At 28.0% G+C, this 18978-nt stretch overlaps 2 protein-coding genes across 3 annotated transcripts; one reads left to right on the top strand and one right to left on the bottom strand.

The window, feature by feature from the left end:
* Positions 1–424: 424 nt before the first annotated feature.
* LOC107450486 (phosphatidylinositol-glycan biosynthesis class X protein) lies at positions 425–9902 on the bottom strand. 2 transcript variants are annotated; one of them, XM_016066288.4, is made up of 5 exons: positions 9554–9902; positions 7888–8020; positions 6300–6516; positions 5622–5680; positions 425–602 (listed from the first exon to the last, which is right to left on the bottom strand). In XM_016066288.4, the coding sequence occupies exons 1-5, from the start codon at positions 9664–9666 to the stop codon at positions 468–470; spliced, it is 657 nt and encodes a 218-aa protein (XP_015921774.2). In that variant the 5' UTR covers positions 9667–9902; the 3' UTR covers positions 425–467. The 2 variants fall into 2 exon arrangements, with proteins under 2 accessions (XP_015921774.2, XP_015921775.2); XM_016066289.4 differs by having other exon boundaries at positions 9726–9894.
* Positions 9903–10011: 109 nt separating this feature from the next.
* On the top strand, positions 10012–16677 carry LOC107450485 (programmed cell death protein 2). Its single transcript, XM_016066287.4, has 4 exons — positions 10012–10636; positions 13278–13534; positions 15254–15367; positions 16487–16677. The coding sequence occupies exons 1-4, from the start codon at positions 10111–10113 to the stop codon at positions 16661–16663; spliced, it is 1074 nt and encodes a 357-aa protein (XP_015921773.1). The 5' UTR covers positions 10012–10110; the 3' UTR covers positions 16664–16677.
* The last annotated feature ends 2301 nt before the right edge of the window (positions 16678–18978 follow it).

Here is an 18978-nt window from a genome sequence, read left to right as displayed (position 1 = left end):
CAAACCCGATAATAAAGCAATTAATAATTTTAATCTAAACGAATGGTAATCAATTAAAATAAAAGTAAACGAAAAAGAGCTTCTTTACTAAATTAAAATTAACATTGTATTTTAATGTAAAAATGAAATGAACTAAAAAAAACGCATTGAATTGTGAGAGCACCTTTATGATGACCTGAATATGACCTAGGGTTTATGGACACTAAATAGTCTATCGAGTAATGGTAACACTTAATTTACGTTCATGGAGAGCTGCACAAAGAGCAATTGGCGATGGTCTGAGAAACATCCCCAAGGATGACCTGAAGACTTGGTGTTTTACTTTGATTGACTTTGGTGTTTTACTGGGAACAGTATCTCTATGATCAGTCCAATGCGGGACAAATAGTCCTTTGAGAATAAATTATAAATATATTAAAACGAATTTCTTCCAAAACTAAGAATTTTTATTGATTCAGAAAACAAGATCATGTTACAATATTCAAAAGTTGGCTATAAAATACTAGTGATCCCACTAATATAAAACATAATGTTATGCCAAATACAATGTAGAAATGTTCTACGCATCCAACAGGTAATTCAAGCTTTACTTCATGAGTCTCCTAAAAAAATTTTAAAAATATAAATAATTAAAAAAACATGTTATAAAAATTTATATAATAATATATAATGAAAAAAAAAAACACTTCACAATAAACTTAGTTTTCCTGGAAATTTGAGGAGAGAATTAATTATATAACAATGCTGGAACTTTTTTTTCTCCAATTTTATATAACTACTTATTTTGAAATGTATCTCTATTTTCATTTGATAAATTTCATTTCTGTTCCTTGGTTAATCATGAATATTATTAAGAAAAATAGCATAATTTATTCTTTAAATAGATTTCTTAAATAATTATAAAACATGCATTTAGAAATTTGTGGAAATATTTAAATATAAAAAAATAGCAAATCAAAACATAATTTTTAATTTATAAACACACATTTTAACTTCAGTGCCTATTTTTTGATGATTTGCTGTAATGTGCAATTATCAAGCATGGGATATTAGTTAATTTCCATAAATTAATTAATTTATTATTATTGTTGCAGCATAAACAGAGTGTTTTAATAGAATAAAAAAAAGAACACATTGAAAATATGGTGATAAATCTCAATCATGCACGCTAAATTCTACCCTCCCACCTGCAAAAACAGAAATGGGATTCAGGGGTTTGATTCCTTAAGTAGCAGAGAGAGTACAGTACACTATGCGAATGGGGTGTGCCTTCCTAAATTAGACATCAATAAGAGCTCAAATTTTATACAGCACCTACTTTTTCGCCAAGAGCAGACATATTTGGCCAAAAGTGGCAACTGAATAATGTTGATGGACAAAATGTATTTAATATAGTTTCGTTTAAAGAGCCTTTTTAATATTCTGGTTGTAAATTAAATGGATGGACGTTTTTTTAATTGTCTACTTTGACGCTACCTTTAACAGATTGAATTAAAATAGTGGAAGCAAGCAAGATCATAATTTATTTTTGTTTGGGGGGGGGAATACCATCTTCTGTTTTAAATTTGAAGCGTTAAATAATTGTTAAGCAATCTAATATAAAACTCTGACCTTAATATATAAAAAACGCAAGGGTAAAAATAAAGTTTTTAACGCTTCATGTACATTTAAAAACAAATTAATATTTATTAAAACCACGCTTTTCAAGTGGAAAATAGCATAATAGGATAACAAAATGATTGGAAACAATTTTATTTTCCTGAGTCCTAAAACAAAAAATGTAGAGCTCAGCATTTTTGAAAGACGTCAGGGGTAAGGGCAGTTTTTCAAAAGTGATAGAAGTGTTTCTATTTTGAATTATGCGCTTTATGTTAGTTAAGACTTGATATTCAATTTAGTTCGACAAAAATTAAAACATTTAAAAAAAGTAATTTTTAAAATTTTTATTTTAGTTTTATGTCTGTAAGTTTCTTTGAGTTTCTACTTAAATTTCGATAGATAAAGTAGTGATAATATCGCCCTTAATTTTATTCGCATTATTTTTAAACAATAAATTGGATTAGCATCAGGCACTAGTCGGAATTTTAAGCGCGATAGCTTGTTGGAAGGGGATCAAAATTTCGATGGGCATTAAGTTCACTTAGACTTTGAAATAGCTTAAAGAGAAATCTGTTAAGAGCAGTTTAGAATATGTTTGATACTTGTATTATTATCCAACATAGAACTCTAATTAAAATTTAAACACAGTAGCTAGTCAAAAAGTAGTCAAAATATTTATAGTACCAATAAATTTCAGATAAGATAAGAGAGGTAAATGCTGCTCGTGTTGGTCAGAAAAAGATTAAAACTTATATTGTTCTCTGACACAAAACTACAGTTGAAATTAGAGAACCTTAGTTATTCAGAAGGTGATCGAAAATTTGGACATACAAAATATTATATTTGTTAATAAGTCTTATTGTAGCTATAATGATACCAATGAAACCTCCATTGCCATCATGAATAGTGTTACAAAAAGAGATTTAATAGAATAAAAAAAAGAACACATTGAAAATATGGTGATAAATCTCAATCATGCACGCTAAATTCTACCCTCTAAGTGAGTGCACTGGCTAGTTAAAAAGTGGTCAAAATTTCAATTACAACATTTTCCCATTACAGATCCGAATGTGATTTAATCAAAACTTTATTAAAAATGAAAGAAACGTTTTTAATGAATTTGAGTAATTAAATTATGAAAATTAAACGAACAGTTTATTAAAAACAAACAATGTGCCCCCCCCCTCGTGCTACACCTATGCATTCAACACTTGCTGAGGAACCTAAATTATTAAAATGAAATTAGAATTAAAAAAAAAAACAACTAAAACTTAATAAAAGTACACAAATTATTTAAATATAACCAAAATTTTATATTCCTTAATAAACTAATTTTAATCTTAGAAAAACTGTATCAAGGAATTAATGAATTAATGTTATGATCTACAACAGTTTCCTTTTCTCATGAATATTTTCTTGAAGGGCCAGGTTTCGAAATTTTAAATTTTATTCTAATCATTGTTCCTTTTTTTTAAATGCTTCTTTTTTTGTTTAAAAAATATGCGAAAACAACTATGAAAGAACACTACAATGTTAAACTCAGTAATAAGTTAAATCAAAACCAAAAATAAGTTTTAACTTCAGTAAATTTTATCAGAAATACATTTAATGTAAAATGAACTAAGTAAAAAAAATAATGAAGTATTTAATTATGTTATATAAAAGCACAACTCACTCTAAAATTTAATGAAAACTATTCTAACAAATCTTGGTTAATTTTTATTTTATATGAACTTAGCAATTTTATGTCTGGTCATTTTTTTAAAAAATTTCTTCTTATTTCATATTTTCTTCTATAGTCTTGAGAATCATCAATTTTTCATCGAAGGAACCTAACTTCTCATGCAGTACTTTGAGTTAAGTTGTATAAAAGTATAGATCTAATTTTTACATTGAAAATATGAAGGTAAACTTTGCTTTATCTTTAACATTAGAACTTGCATTCTATTAAATAATTATAAACTTAAAATAATAATAATAAATACTGTAAATGAAATTGTATTCAAATAGTCAATTTATATTAAGAACAAATTACAAGACAAAATAAAAATTGTGACTTGAAATAGTTTCTAACAATGCAAATATAATCATGGGTAACAAATAGATACAAATAAAATAATAGGTAAATAATTACTATTTAGAGAAAAAAATATTACATAAAAGAGCTTAAAATTGCAATAACTTTGAAATAAATAAATAAATAAATCTCGTTAATTTTATAATTTAAGATGGTCTAATCAGCACATATTTTTTACTACATGTTTAACAGCTAATAATTCTCGAAGTAACAATCACATCGTAAATTTTTTTATTTCTTCAAAAACTTTTTGACGTAACTTCGTAATTTCAAGCTTCTAAGTTTTGTAGTTTTAGCGTGTCAAAATAATATGCAATGTAATAACATAAAAAAAGTGAGAAAAAATCGTAAAAAAAGCACTTAAAATTGCAATAACAACAATTTTGGAAATTTCTAACTCAGTTAATTACTGAATAAGGCTTTTTCAGCATGAGAAATTTCAACTAAATATTTGCATTCCTCTGTATGGTATTTTTTCCTACAAGTTTAATAGTTAATAATTCACGCTCTAATTATCAAATGTTAATTTTTTTTTCTATCACAATTTCTGTACATTTTTTCACACTCTTTAGTAATATTGAGTTTCTAAGTCATATAGTTTTTATGGAGAAAGCCAAAATGTAATGTATTGTACACACTAAACCCCTTATGATTTTTAAATATAGAGAGATAATTATTTTGAAAATTAGTTTTTTATTACAATTTATAAAATATATTTTTTTGAAATAGAAATTATTTTGTTGAAAAAATAGTCTCAATAAATAATACATTACTAAATTAAATATATTTAAATATTGATGCAAGTTCTATGGATAGAGCTCAACATTTTAAAAAAGAACTTATTACCATTTTATTATATTGTCTTTAACATATCTGCTCTATTAAACGATGTCAGAAATATTGAAACCTAATCTTAAGACTAAAAAGGTTTGTAAAAAATTACATGGTAAATTTAGTTCATTCAATGTAATTTAATCTAATGCCATTCAAATACATTCTATATAGAAAAAAAAAAACAGACATTTACTACACAAATTGCAACAAGCGACATAAAATTTTTAATTTATTGGAATTTAATCAGAAAAATTATTTATAGAAAAGAAAAACAAGCATTTACTACACAAATTGCAAAAAATTACGTGGAAAATTTAATTAATTGATTGGAATTTTATCAGAAATATTCTTAATAGAAAAAAAAAAACATTTACTAGATTTGAGGCATGCATTACGAGTTACGATACATTTTAACTTTAACTGGTTTTTGTGAAATATTTTCAGATTGGATATTTAATGATAGAAAAATGATTTCATTCCATACTAACAAAAATAGTGTGAAATTAAATTGAACTTATAAATATTTAGTAAAACTTCATTATTTCATGCTAGGTTTTTGTTACTTTTGGAAGTGAATATTAGCAACACAAATCAAGATAGAATGTTATGCAAATTAAAAGCTTTTCAGATTTTTTTCATTAGGTGGAATATCCTAAGAATAGGTTGCATCTAGGATGTCAAGCCGTTTATATGTGACTTCCTCTGGAAGTCACAGAATCCTAAAGATGAATACTTTCAGGATGTCATAAAGAAATCAGTGTGTTGTGTAGTACAGGGCCCGAAATTAACGGTGATCCAACCAGTAAAATTTATCTTGGGCCACCATAAAATAATTATGAGTGGTCTTTCAGACCAACAATTGATGAAAAGGAATGATAAGCTTTTTTAATTTTGGTTTGTAACAAAATAGCATACTTCATAGCATTACGCATTCTCTGTGCATAGTTATTTAAATCCACTTCCTAAACTTAAAATTTTTTTTTATAGAGATATGCAAACGGATCAGTAAAATTGTATTGACAAGTAGTATCTTTTAGTTACTGATCCTTAGAACTGACGACTATTTATTTTATTTACTCTTGTAACATATTTATTAGTTTCATGTACTTACTGTGTCTAGATGTTTCCAAGAAGTTGCTTTAATTGAGCATACACCATTTGAAGAAATACCTAAAGAGATTTGAATTAAACAAAGGCTCAAATGCATAAGAAAACAGTGTATAAAAAACATTATAAAGGAGATCACTATTAATAATTCTTAACTAATAACAATTTTCTCAATAACAAGGTCTCAAGCAGCCTTCACATATAGTATGTTACCTGGTTTCAGCAAGCTTTGCTCACGATCAGTAGCTAGTTACGAGGTGGATTGATGCTGTTTTTTCGGCTGAACCTTCCTGTTTTACGCAAGGGATGGACCAACAGGAGGTAAGGAAGTGTAGTTTGTCTTTTACTTAGAAAAAGAAACTTAAAAAATTGTGGAAATCTTTTATATCTCTGTTTTTAGCAGAATGCAAACTATTAATTTACACCTCTTAAATTTTTTCAACTATCAAACTTTTCTTTGTTTTTGATTATCATTTTCAACATTTGGAAAAGTTAATACAAGCATCTTAATGCTTTTCTATTGTTAAAAAGTTTGCATAAATATCTGTTAATTGTAAAGTTTATGCTATTGAGTATTTTTAAAAATATACATATTTCTGAAAGTTATTTATTAAAATTTTTATTTCATTCAGTCTTTCCTATCAAATAGACCAGATTAAAAAAAAAGCCTGAATAGTCATACCTGCTGGTGCTTCATTAAAATAAACATTTGACAGATCAAGACTTATCCAGACTTTGTCACCATATATAGCACAGGAGTGAGGTTTCTGATATCGCAAGTGAATTGGCAAATCGAGCTTGTAATGAATATTATCCTGTGACTTCAAGAGAGCTTTAAATTTCAAAGCCTTGGCCCTATGAGCTGGATATTCAGTGTTGATACTTTCTGAATTATCAATCTGAAAATATAAGAAACATTTCTAAATAAAAACTCTATTTCGCTGTAATGACATTTCCTACATTCTCTAAACATTCAACATTCTCTTAATTTAAAAAATGCAAAACATTATGAATAAAAATTTTGAAACGTGCATATCGGGACATGCAGTTGATGCTTAACAGAATACTTTCTGTTGTCAAGTGAAAATGGTAGGTACTTTATTTACGTTACACTAAAGAAATTAAAATGGATATTACAATGAGAGATTGTGACATCGTAAGATTATAAACCATCCCTTTTTCTTCCATGTTGACATAAAAATACTAAAATAGACAAATCTCACACAAAAATGGCAAATAAAAATTTTTAAAACATGGCAAATAAAGCATGATACATGCATTCATTGTAGCCTTTGAAAAACTTTTTACAAAGAATGTATTCTTTTAAACCTAATTATATTCTTTTAAATAGAACAGGTGTATTAAGATTATAAGATTTTTTCACTCTCTTCTTCACTGTTACAATGGTTTCTGCAAATATTGCCTTTCATCCACATTGTGGGGTAGCTAACAGAGGCAAGAGGGTATATCTGCACACAGGCATAGCTTTAAAGGGATGTCAAATTAAAAAAAAAAAATGAAAAATAAGTTAAAGAAAATTTTAAAATTAAATGCTTTACTTTAAAATATCCTAATTGATATAAAAGCCCAATTGAAATAAAAAAGCATTGATATAGGGCATACCGGGAAGTGGCACTTAACTAGACCTAGTATATATTTTGGACATTTCCCAAAGTGACTGTCAACATTCACTGGTGGAAGTCAACAACCACCAATTTTGATCATTCATAGTAACATATATTTTCCTAACGTTTTGACCATAGAACAAGGAAATGAACCATAGAGACCATAGAAATTTTGACCATAGAAAATTTACTATATCCCTTAACCTTTATTTATTTAATTCCAGGTGCTTCGCCTTTTATGTCAAAAGAATGGTAATTTATATAATTTCTGGGAAACTTTTGCAATTAATTGTCAATGGAAGCACTTTTTTAGAAACTACTAAAAATGCCTAACACTTATTTTTCAAGTGATTTGTTTGGGAAATGAAACTCAACTTTGGCTATATATAAATGAATTGTTCGGTTTGATATTTTTAATTTCACTAAATTAACATTAACTCTAAAAACACAAAATGGGACTTGATACATTGGCTGTTATAATGGAACCATTGCTGACATAAGGAAAGAGATTTGTAATGAAAGATATGATGAAAGAAAGGCTGTTAATTTTAATATTGATTAATTTAAAAGTCTGATTTTAAGAATTAGACATACTATATCTTATTTTAAGCTTTATTTTCAAAATGTTGATAAACAAATATTGACCTGAATAAGTCCACTTTTTAATTCATTAGCCAGTTGATAGGGATCAACAAAAATGTCAGGTGGTAGGTTTTCTTCAATCAACAGGCAAATTGTTCCAGAGACATTATGAGCAACAACACTGTATGATAATGATCTGAAAAGGCATATTATAGGTTATTGCACTAAATAAATTGTCAATAATTAAACTAAATAATTTTGTTTAAGTAATTACAAATAATTCAACTATTATCAAAGACAATAAGCAGCTGCCTCTTGGAATAAGATCAGTTCTTTCATTTACAGCTCACAAGAACAAAAATACACTTCACCAAATAAAAATTTCATTAAGATATTAATTATTCAAAATACTTGGGATCATACCTACTTTTGATAACATATATATATACATAATAGTATTCACATATAATGGCAACTTAATAAATATTTAACTCTTCTACAAGTGTATTTCAAGCATTAAAAAGCAGAAAAATTCCATTAAAAAAACTAATCACTGTTAAATTATAAAAAAAATTTAAATTTGTGATCATATACAATATTTTATTTAAATACTTCTACTTTTCATATAAATTATATGTCAAATATGCTAAATGAGAGAAATCGAAATAGTAACACATGTCTTCGTTAAAAGTAAGTCAGTTCTTTTTTACGAAATAAGTTATTGTTTTTACTATTTATTCATTTCACACCCTTTGAAAAAAAAAAGACACTCTTCCAGTGTGTGTAGAACATTAAAAGAAGAAAAATGAAAGCACTCTTCAACAAATAATGACAAGATGTATGCACACATTGCTTCCTTCATGCAATTGGAAATTTGTAAGAATTGCTTCAATTGAAAGCTGAATGATGACGCATAAATAGTTATATATATCATAGTGCGTCAGTGTTCGAACAAGATGTCTGTGATGCAACTGACCCTATGCAGATCACCCTTGATAGAAGCCACTTATCTAAAGCAGGCAAAACTGAACAGTCAGAAAAATGTCTGTATGAATCAGAAAAAGAATGAAACAAGATTTCCTTGATTTCTGCCAACCACTTTTGAAAGATGCAGAAAAACTATAGTATAGAAATAATATACATGACCTCTCTTCAGATATATATACATGCCAAATATGTGTAAACATTGAGGAAAATTTTCTTTCTTTGCTTCATGTAGCCTTTCCCCCACAATAACGTCAATGCATTTGACTTACAGGAAAGCTGGTATGTATAGTAATCAACATAAAGTTTCATAAAAATAAAAACATTTTTTTTAAAAAATTGGAGATTTTCAAACAAATTTTACTAAAATAGGTGGTGACAAATAATTAATATTGCAATATAAAAAGTTAATTGTAATTGCTTGCTAAAAATTTAATTGGGATTATGAGTTCACACAAAGTTTTTCATTTAATCAAAACACAATTGATCATGAAATTTGAGAAATATTGAAACTAAAATTATAACAACAAAGTTTAATAATAAATCCTTGTAAATCATTTAAATGGAGATATTTTTGTACACTAACTAGGAAGTAGAATAAAATAGTAATAATAATAAATTTTGCAATTTCACTCCACATGTTTCGAAGATAAAACTTACAACTATTTAAAAACATTTTCAAAAATTGACAATAAAGCAGAACGACTATACGAAGTAACTATTTTACAATTTATTAGCAATATACCTATGGAAACCTAAAGTTGAAACAGATTTCTGTAGAACAGCTAAGTTAGAATGAACTTCGTAACATTTATTTAACAAGAGTAGAGGAATAAAACAAAATGTTAGAAAGACCATAGTAGAAGTGAATTAAGGCAGTCTAAAATGTTTGTTTCTTTTTGCAAAAATATCTTCACCTGTAAATGTTTCCCATACATAACTCAATATAGTAACGGATGCCAAAAGATTAATAGCTTTAAAACGAACATAGTGATATTTGACTAGTGAAGAATCGGGGAAGGTTTCCTTGGATTACCGATAATTTTCATTCATTGTCGCAACTTTTGTTTACCTTTAAAGCGATTGGTTTTGTTCTATTTAGGTTATGCGCATGCTGATTTCACGCTTTCGGCTTTCTATCGGTAATGGCTTCATCTTTTTTAATCCATGAAAGCTACAAGCACATTTGTAAAGCAAAGCTCTAAAACGAATCGCTTACAGTACTCTTCCTTCCCACGTTTGTTTATTTCCGAAAATTTTTGATATAACGTTGCTGAAGAATTTTCTTGCGTAATTTTTTTTATGGCTGTCGCTCCTACCGAGTTAGGTTTTGTTGAAAAACGGGCACCATGGAAGTTACGTAGTAAATTTTTTCCAAGTAAAGTCGGTGGCTTTCCAGCCTGGTTAAGGTTAAGTAATTTGCCGAATCGCACCGATCTTCTGTGTCAGGTATGCAATCATCCCCTAACATTTTTACTTCAAGTCTATGCTCCAGTTTTCGAGTTAGAAGAAGCTTTCCATCGGACTATTTACATATTTATGTGTCGAAATAGTAGCTGCAATAAAACATCGAGCAGAATCAATTTTTCTGTGTTTAGAAACCAACTTCCTCGAAAAAATGAATTTTATTCGTTTGAACCTCCCGAGTTTAATGAGAAATCGTCTATGCAACCGTGTGCGGATCAGTTTCAAAAGATGTGTGCCATCTGTGGTTGTTGTGCTATATTAAATTGTCACAAATGTGCCCAAATAGATTATTGCTGTGAAGATCATAAAACTCTGGACTGGGAATGGAATCACATTCACAATTGTCCAAGTGAAAAGAAAGGTAATTTTACTTTTCAGTACTGATTTGGTTTTTAATCAACTTCCAATTATTTGTATTGTTAATATACGTGTAATACTCTAATTAACATTTCATATTTCCTATCCTTTTAATATTTTTTTAATAGTTTAATATTCATATTTTAAAGTCCCCAATCTCTTTCTAAACTCTTAAATCAAATAATTAATTCTTATTCACATTTTTAAAGAGGGAATGAAAATATTTTTGCTCTTTTTCTTTTTGAATTAAATAGCAGCTGATTCTTTATTTCAATGTAAGTGTTCAAATAATACATTCTATCATAACAACAAGTGAGGGGTAGCTTCTAATGTGATTTAAAGCAGAACATTAGTTTTTTAGTCATTTTATATCGAAATTGTAACTTCTTTAGCTTTGTGTCATTTATTATAGAAAAACTTTTAGAAAAAGAATTATAATATTTTGCAGCTATGAAGTCTTATGTCTGTCGCAGGGTTGGCAGAAAATCAGATTTTAGGGGAAAAAACCTGTTTTTTTTGGTTTAAACCAGGTTTTTCTCAACATTCTATTTTCAACTAATTTTAAAAATGAAAATTACTTCCAAGAACAATTAAAATAAATAACAAGCAATTATGTCAAACCACACTAAATTTTATTACAATTTTTATATTTAAATGCAGGATTGGGAAAAAAAACAGGAAAAGTTTAGAGAAATTTTTTTTTACCATTGAAAAACACTTAGCGCTTAGTATTCAACATTTTGAACAAAAAAAAACAAGTTTTGCAGCTTTTTCTAAGCCCAGTCTGTTACGCAATTTTATTTGTACAACTCCAAAAGTTGAAAAAATTCTCTCAACATTTGCTGTAGTTCCAGTCAGTAAGAGTTACTTCAACTTCCTTAAACACATTGGCATTAAACTTCTTAATATCGTTTTCTTGCATTCGCCACCGTTCTATAACTGTTACATTATCAATAAATTCCTTTTGAAACAGATACCTTTGGAATGGAAAGCTTCTTGCACAAAATTTTAATATCAGAGTTAATAAGTTATTTATAGGAAACATATTCTTGGCATATTCTAAAGCCCTTTTTTTTTTTTTTTTCGTTTGCTGATAACTCGTTATCTTCTTCATCATCTTTATCTACAGCTTTTGGATGCAACAGAAAAGCAAGAAGGTGGGCTGGTGTTATTGCCATGTTATAGCGATGATCTAATTTCCTCAGTACATCTTTATTGAATTTCTTATCGTGCATTTGCTTTTTTAAGAATTAAAACAGTCTCTCCAATCGAACAATTTTCTCTCTGTGCCCTATCCAGAGCTACACTAATTGGTTTTAACTGCTGCAAGTAATCTTCTGCATTTCTTTTCAATGAAATGTTAATTAAATTTTGAAAATTTTTAATCTTAATTTTGAAATCTGATCTTTATAACTTTCACATATGTTTACTAAAATGGGTCAAGATTTTAGATACCTCTCTTATATAATTATAAATAAAAATGCAATTTTAAATTATTCTTAGGGAAAAAACGAAATGGTTTTTTTTTCTAAGAAAAACCATTTGGTTTAAACCATGCCAACCCCGATCTGTAGAAGAACTAACAAGAATACAAGACTAAATTGATACAAAATTTTTAAAAAAAAACTAAGCAGGGATTTTTAATCAGAAGTTTCTACTATTGACTTCCAAATTTCAGAATTAAAACAAAAATTATAGTTTTCTGTGTTGGCTAAGTAAAACAAAATGTTATAATTTTAAAAATAAAAANTGAAAATTTTTATCAATCTGATCTTTATAACTTTCACATATGTTTACTAAAATGGGTCAAGATTTTAGATACCTCTCTTATATAATTATAAATAAATAAATAAAAATGCAATTTTAAATTATTCTTAGGGAAAAAACCAAATGTTTTTTTTTTAAAGAAAAACCATTTGGTTTTAACCATGGTTTAAACCATGCCAACCCCGATCTGTAGAAGAATTAAGAAAAATACACGATTAAATTGATACAAAATTAAAACTAAGCAGGGATTTTTAATCAGAAGTTTCTGCTTTTGACTTCTAAATTTCAGAATTAAAACAAAAATTATAGTTTTCTGTGTTGGCTAAGTGAAACAAAATGTTATAATTTTAAAAATAAAAAAATTTCTCTTTTGTATGGCATATATTTCTTTTGTCATTACTACCATTTTTTCTCTGTATTGTAGTGTATTTTTTAATTTAAATAAAATATACAACATAATTCACTGTATATTTTGACACTGTCAGCACATCTGGAAAAGTCTGGGAAGAATTTTGCTCTTCTATTTGAGTAGCAAACCTGGTTGAAAACAATATACCTTCAACTCCTATGACAATCCACATACTAATGGTGAAAGCATACCTAGTGTTGAACAAGGTATAGCGTTTTGCTGTGCACCACCTTTAGCCCATTTCAAGCGCCAATTCTTTTCTATCAATATGACCTATTTTTGAAACAAAGGTGGACATTTATAAAATTGTTTATTGAAAATATTTAATAGTAAAATATTTAATATTAACATAAATTTTTGTAAAGTTTTTGTTCATTCATTTCTTGACAAAAGTTGTTAGAACATTTCGAATTGGAAGGATGTGATATAAGAAATGTGGCACTATTTACATATTTCCTATTCTTTTTAGAAATTCCAGAAAAGAAAAAGTTAATAAATCACTTTCTTTTGTCTGAGTTTGAACTTGTGACTGAGACAGAAGAGTCCTTACCTGATGTTCCAGAAAAAAGTGATGAAGAAAAAATGAAAGATTATCAAAAGTTCTTGCAATCAAGCTCTTCTAAAGAACTACAAGATATGCCTGTAGGTGATTTAGGATATGTGGAAGAAAAAAAAGATAAAGCTTTTAACAAATTCCAAAAGAGAGTAAAACTTGAACCTGAACAAGTAAGTAATTTTACAAAGTTAATTATAATAGTACCATTGCTTTTCTTTTTAGTTTAGTTTTTTTTAGTAACTGTTAAAGAAATATGTTTCCAACATTAACAATTTTTGACCTCATGATCAGATTTGCATGCCCTGTTTTATACTATTTTCATATATTGAGAAATACAATGATAAAAAAAGGGTATAATCCTATACTTCTGTTCCAATTATTAAATTTTCATGTTCTTAGTAAAAACATAAAAAATTTGAAGGGTCTGTCTTAAATTGCCATAAATTTGTTTACACCTTCTTTTCGATTGAATTTCCTTTGTAAAGAAGAAAAAAATGGGAGTTTTTATTTGTTTACAGTTGTAAAAATCCTTGAATTGAGTTTAACTTAGTATGATATCTGTATGTAAAAGGCAAAGCCCTCACTCGTCACTAATTCTCCCACTTTCCATGCAGTTAGAAAGCTAAAAAAAAGTTTTTTTTCTATGCCATAAAAAGGAAAACTAAAAAATAAAATATTATTTTGTGATTAAGTCTCTAAAATAGGCTTAATTGACAATGCTAAGTCACATTTGTACCAACACAGATGTCTCATATTTACACCCTGTGTTTTTGATGAAATAAATAGAAAAACAGAAAAAGTTTTATATGTATATTTTGTTATTATCAAGGTAGTCAGCCTAATTGGTATAATGCTAAATACTGATATAAATGTCTCATATTTGGATCATGTGTTCTTCAGGGGTGATTGTGCTCCGGAAAAAAATCTGGATTTCCGGATTTTTCGCTATTTGCGATTCGAAAGTTTCCAGAAATCCAAAGTCCAGAAGTTTCAAGAAATCATCGATCACAATTATGTATAAAAATTCTTGTATATTTTATTTAAAAATATTAGAACTAGAATTTATACTTGGCATCTCTTTCATTTGTAAATATTTTTTCTGGTAAAATAATTAATGTGATTAGAGGTAAAGGTGAACTAAATACATAATTATTAATTTAAATTATGCTGCATATAATTTATGTGGACTTTCACGTTGTGAAAATTTCAATGATTTAAATTTATAAAGTTATTAATTTTCTGAATGATTTTGCTCAAGAAATTTTCAGAATTTTTGAGTTGGGCCCACAATTACCTCTGGTTCTTTATAGGAAAATTTAAGAAAAAAATTATGATAATTATTCAGATATTTAGCCTAATTGACAGTAATGTTAAATTACAAGTTTTTACAAAGACTATGAAGTCTCAAATTTGAAGCATGGATTCTTTATGAGATAGTAAGAATTTTCTAACTCATTATTTACAATTTTTATTTTGATATATGTGAATATCATGGTTTTAGTGGGGTAATTAGAAGTAATTAATCTAATTGGCAGTTATGCTAAATAACTATTTTTCCAAGATAGGAAGCTTAACAAATTTGGAACATGCATTCTTTATCAAATAAAAAGAACATTTCAAAAATTTTTATTTCGATATTTGAAACTATCAGGGTGAATAGAGGTAATTAACCTAATTCACTGTTATGCTGAGTAACATAATTTTGCAAATTATTAACATTTGTTTAGTACAATGTAGCTGATTCTGACTGTTGTGCACACCATTAATCCAAGAAGTGGTGAATTCATACTGATAGAAGACTATGTGGAACCTTGAACCATTATTATCCTATTAGCTTGTTATTTATTATGTTGGTGTTATTCTTCTAAATAAAAATTTTATGCTTGCAGGTTTTGAGATATCAAAAAGGTGGAGTACCACTATGGGTATCTTCTGAAAATGTACCATCAGAAAACGATATTCCGAATTGTTCTTGTGGAGCCAAGCGTCACTTTGAATTTCAGGTAATATCTAGGCATGTTCTATTTGGTTGAGTTAAAAGTCATTGTTCTTTTTTTCAATGTTTCAAAGTCATGCATTTATATTAGGGTGAGTCAATAATATATGCTCCCTTTTGTTCTATGACCTTTTGCCATTGTTTGGTGAGCTTCGCTATTCCGCATTCGTAAAAGGATCTACTTCTCTTCCATCGGTAGTAGATTGAATCAACTTAACTTTGACGATCTCCACATTGACAAGTTGTTGAATAAGCTCTCGTCTTACGTGTCTTGAAATTCAGTTTTACAGATCCAGTAGCAGTTTCCAAAGGTGGTGGCATTGTTCTCTTGACAAACTCCAATTTTCCATAAGCAACTCTCATATGACGCTTCATAGTTGAATATTTCTTAGATAGTCGCTCATCCGTTCTTAAAATCATGTTTTTTTTTTCCTTCTTTTTCTAGGGAAATGGCAGTTCAAGCTTCCAGTCTTTAAAATTACGTTCATTAGAAGACATGATATCATAGGCTTCCGTGGGATTTATTCACACTGTACTTTTAAAAAAAGAATGATTTGACTTAATATCTATTTAGATTTTAAATGGAACTAAAGTTTATAGTCATTACTGTGAATCTCATATTTTTATTATGCTCGTACGACACATTCTCAAGATCAGCACTTAACGAACAAAGATCTAGTGTCTTGGTCTGTCGCACTCACTGATATGAAAAAGAAAAACATCTTTCTAAAACACTTGATGCTTTGACATCATATCTCCTATCATCTTATTATTTCACCTCAGATGGACCTTTCTGGCCACGGTTGAATTTCTTATCTGTAAAAAGCATAGGTCTAAGTTTATAACTTGAAAATTATAACCTCTCACACTTTCTGTAATTTTTTATATGTGTGAAGAAAGTTGTGCTGATAGTCATGACCTTTTTGAATTTTACTCTCTATATCTCAAGAAATTAAGTTTAGTCAGGTGGTTACCCTGATTTATCAAGTACTTTTTTATATCTACTTGAAGGATATTTTGATTTTTATATTATCATACACATTTATTTGATTTTGGCTTTGCAAAATTTTATGACATGTGTTGTAATAGCCCACTTTTATTCATTTATTAATTATTGCTTTTTTAGGTGATGCCTCAGTTGTTGAATTACCTGTCCCTAGATTCTGTTCAAGAGAGTATAGATTGGGGAACTTTGATCATTTATACTTGTTCTGCTTCCTGTTCTGCTGGAGTTGATACATATGTTAAAGAGTTTTTATGGAAGCAAGATTTTTCAGATGTATCTCTCACAATGCAACAATAAATTTTGTAGAAATATTTTTTATTTTCCGTTTAAACAGTTGGAGCTTAAATTTAATTAATAATTGAAACTTAATGCATAATGCAATGGATATTATATTAATTAAATTTAAAATGAAGTAAAAACAGGGCTTTTTGGCATTCAATTTAGGTCTTTTAACTCAGCCCTTGTATTAGGGTTCGTAATTGTCTTGATATTCTTCGTATTCGGGTTAGTTCCATCAAAGCACGGGTACAGGAATTCCCTTGGTTTCTGGTATTGATTCAAATTTCCAAGGCTTTATGAACATTGATAGCCATGATCTCATACATTTATTGACTGTTCAACACCAGAAATGATATTCGTCATAAAAAAATAATTTGCTAAATAACCGACGTTTCTAGTTTTTTTTTTTTTTAACCTGTTTGTTTGTCTATTTGTTAATAAAATTCATGGGATGTTTGGAGCCCTTTAATTGTTTCGTTTCTATTGTAAGCTATTGTTTCAGTCTTCATAGCCAGGAAAGAGTTTCAACCTTTTGTTTGGATCTAATCAAAACCGAGAAGAGGTTTGGGAAAACCAAAGGGTAATCTGGGGTCCTATCTATTACAAATTAACCAAAATTCATCAAACATTTAATTATTTCTTTATTGCAAAAAATTTGCGTGAAAAGAAATTGCTGCTTGAAATTTTTAAATCGTTCTAAAACTCTAAATATAATATTTGTTTATTTATAAAATATGATCGATTTTTTGTTTTAATGTATTATACGACTAAGCTCTCGCAACTATATTTTTTCCTGCTTCATAAATTCAATTCTATTAATAAAACACTAAACATAAACTATGGTAATCTTTTATTAATTTTTATATGAAGAAAAAATATTTATTGAGTGTTAAAAATTTTTCATGAAAATAGGCAGAATGAGAAAATTGTGACTTGTTTTGAATACAATCTTTAAAAGTAGTTTTCACTATAATGGAAAATTTCAGTCAATTTGTTTCAGAATCCTTCAAAACCACCAAGAGACATTTTATTACTTTTGTAAGAATGCTAATGATCAAGTTATTTTTAAGCAAAAAAACACTTATTTTCGTTTTTATCTGAAGCAGGGAGTCATATGATTATTCAGGAACTGATGTTACTTGTGTCCATCTGCCATTCCTTTATAATTGCTGTGCGGTGACAGCCATTACGTTTTGGCTTTCATTTGAATTTTAGTAATTAAATCCAACAATTTTAGATAGAAAATAACTAAGTGTGTACAAAGATCAGCATAATAAAAATGTGACTTAAAATTAGTGTTGTAACGAATAGTAATTTGGCCAAATACTGAATATTCAGTCGAATAGCAACATTTATTAAATTTATTTTTTAAAAAAATCATTAATAAATGTTATTCTTTATACTGGGGCTGAATTTTTTTGGAACTTCCCTAACACTAATATCTTTCAGCAAGATACTTTTAATATTAGTTACTAATTTAAAGAAAAAGAAGCATTGTTTTTGCAAAAAAAATCTAGATCGTATGGAATAAAATTGTACATATTTTATTTAAATTGTAAATTTAAAATGTTTTATGTATTTTCGCATTTTGTAGTCGGAAAAACGCGGTAATTATTTCCTATTTCGAATTTTTTAAATCATTATTACATTAAACAAAAATAATTAAAATTCGTTAATCTTGACAGTAATTATAGAAAAAAAGATCGTCGACGAAATCACACGAATTGGACTCAAAGGGATTACAAAAATGCGTGTTTCGTTTCAACATTCGGTTATTATAATAAATAATATCGTATTAAAATATTAGAGTTAAGACTATGTGGAAATCAAGAGCATTAACAATAAAAAAAATTGAATCGGAAAAAACGANAAGATCGTCGACGAAATCGCACGAATTGGACTCAAAGGGATTACAAAAATGCGTGTTTCGTTTCAACATTCGGTTATTATAATAAATAATATCGTATTAAAATATTAGAGTTAAGACTACGTGGAAATCAAAAGCAATAACAATAAAAAAAATTGAACCGGAAAAAACGATGGTAGTAAATACTAAAAAAAAAAAAAAAAAAGCTTCAAAAAGCCAACCCGCTATTTGAATTTCCCACATCGTCTGAAATATATCGAAATATTTAATAACCACGTAAAAATCAATATCAGTAAATGCCAAAAATACCACATGAACTTATGGCGCAAGTTAAGAGCTTCAAAAAATTATTATTTAAATTCGAATTTCACGTGTCGATGCTGACAAATACCGTTATTTTAAAACCCACGTAAAAATAAGTAGCACTCGCAAGATTTGCCGATAAGTCGGGGAAAAAAAGCGGTAA

The sequence above is a fragment of the Parasteatoda tepidariorum genome, chromosome 5, assembly GCF_043381705.1.
Source record: "Parasteatoda tepidariorum isolate YZ-2023 chromosome 5, CAS_Ptep_4.0, whole genome shotgun sequence".
In the NCBI taxonomy this organism is placed as follows: domain Eukaryota; kingdom Metazoa; phylum Arthropoda; class Arachnida; order Araneae; family Theridiidae; genus Parasteatoda; species Parasteatoda tepidariorum.
Note: the sequence above shows the minus strand (reverse complement) of the source record. Positions and strands in the feature narration are given on the sequence as shown.

Bases quoted from the DNA above. Each gene is read 5' to 3' on its own strand.
- LOC107450486 (XM_016066288.4), bottom strand. From the start codon at position 9,666: ATGGTCTTTCTAACATTTTGTTTTATTCCTCTACTCTTGTTAAATAAA. The intron at 8,021-9,553 runs GTATATTGCTAA...ATGCCTTTTCAG, and splicing joins TCAACTTTAGGTTTCCATAG to ATCATTATCATACAGTGTTG. The intron at 603-5,621 runs GTAAGTACATGA...AAATTTTTTTAG, and splicing joins CTTGGAAACATCTAGACACA to GAGACTCATGAAGTAAAGCT.
- LOC107450485 (XM_016066287.4), top strand. From the start codon at position 10,111: ATGGCTGTCGCTCCTACCGAGTTAGGTTTTGTTGAAAAACGGGCACCA. The intron at 10,637-13,277 runs GTAATTTTACTT...TATTCTTTTTAG, and splicing joins TTGTCCAAGTGAAAAGAAAG to AAATTCCAGAAAAGAAAAAG. The intron at 15,368-16,486 runs GTAATATCTAGG...TTGCTTTTTTAG, and splicing joins AGCGTCACTTTGAATTTCAG to GTGATGCCTCAGTTGTTGAA.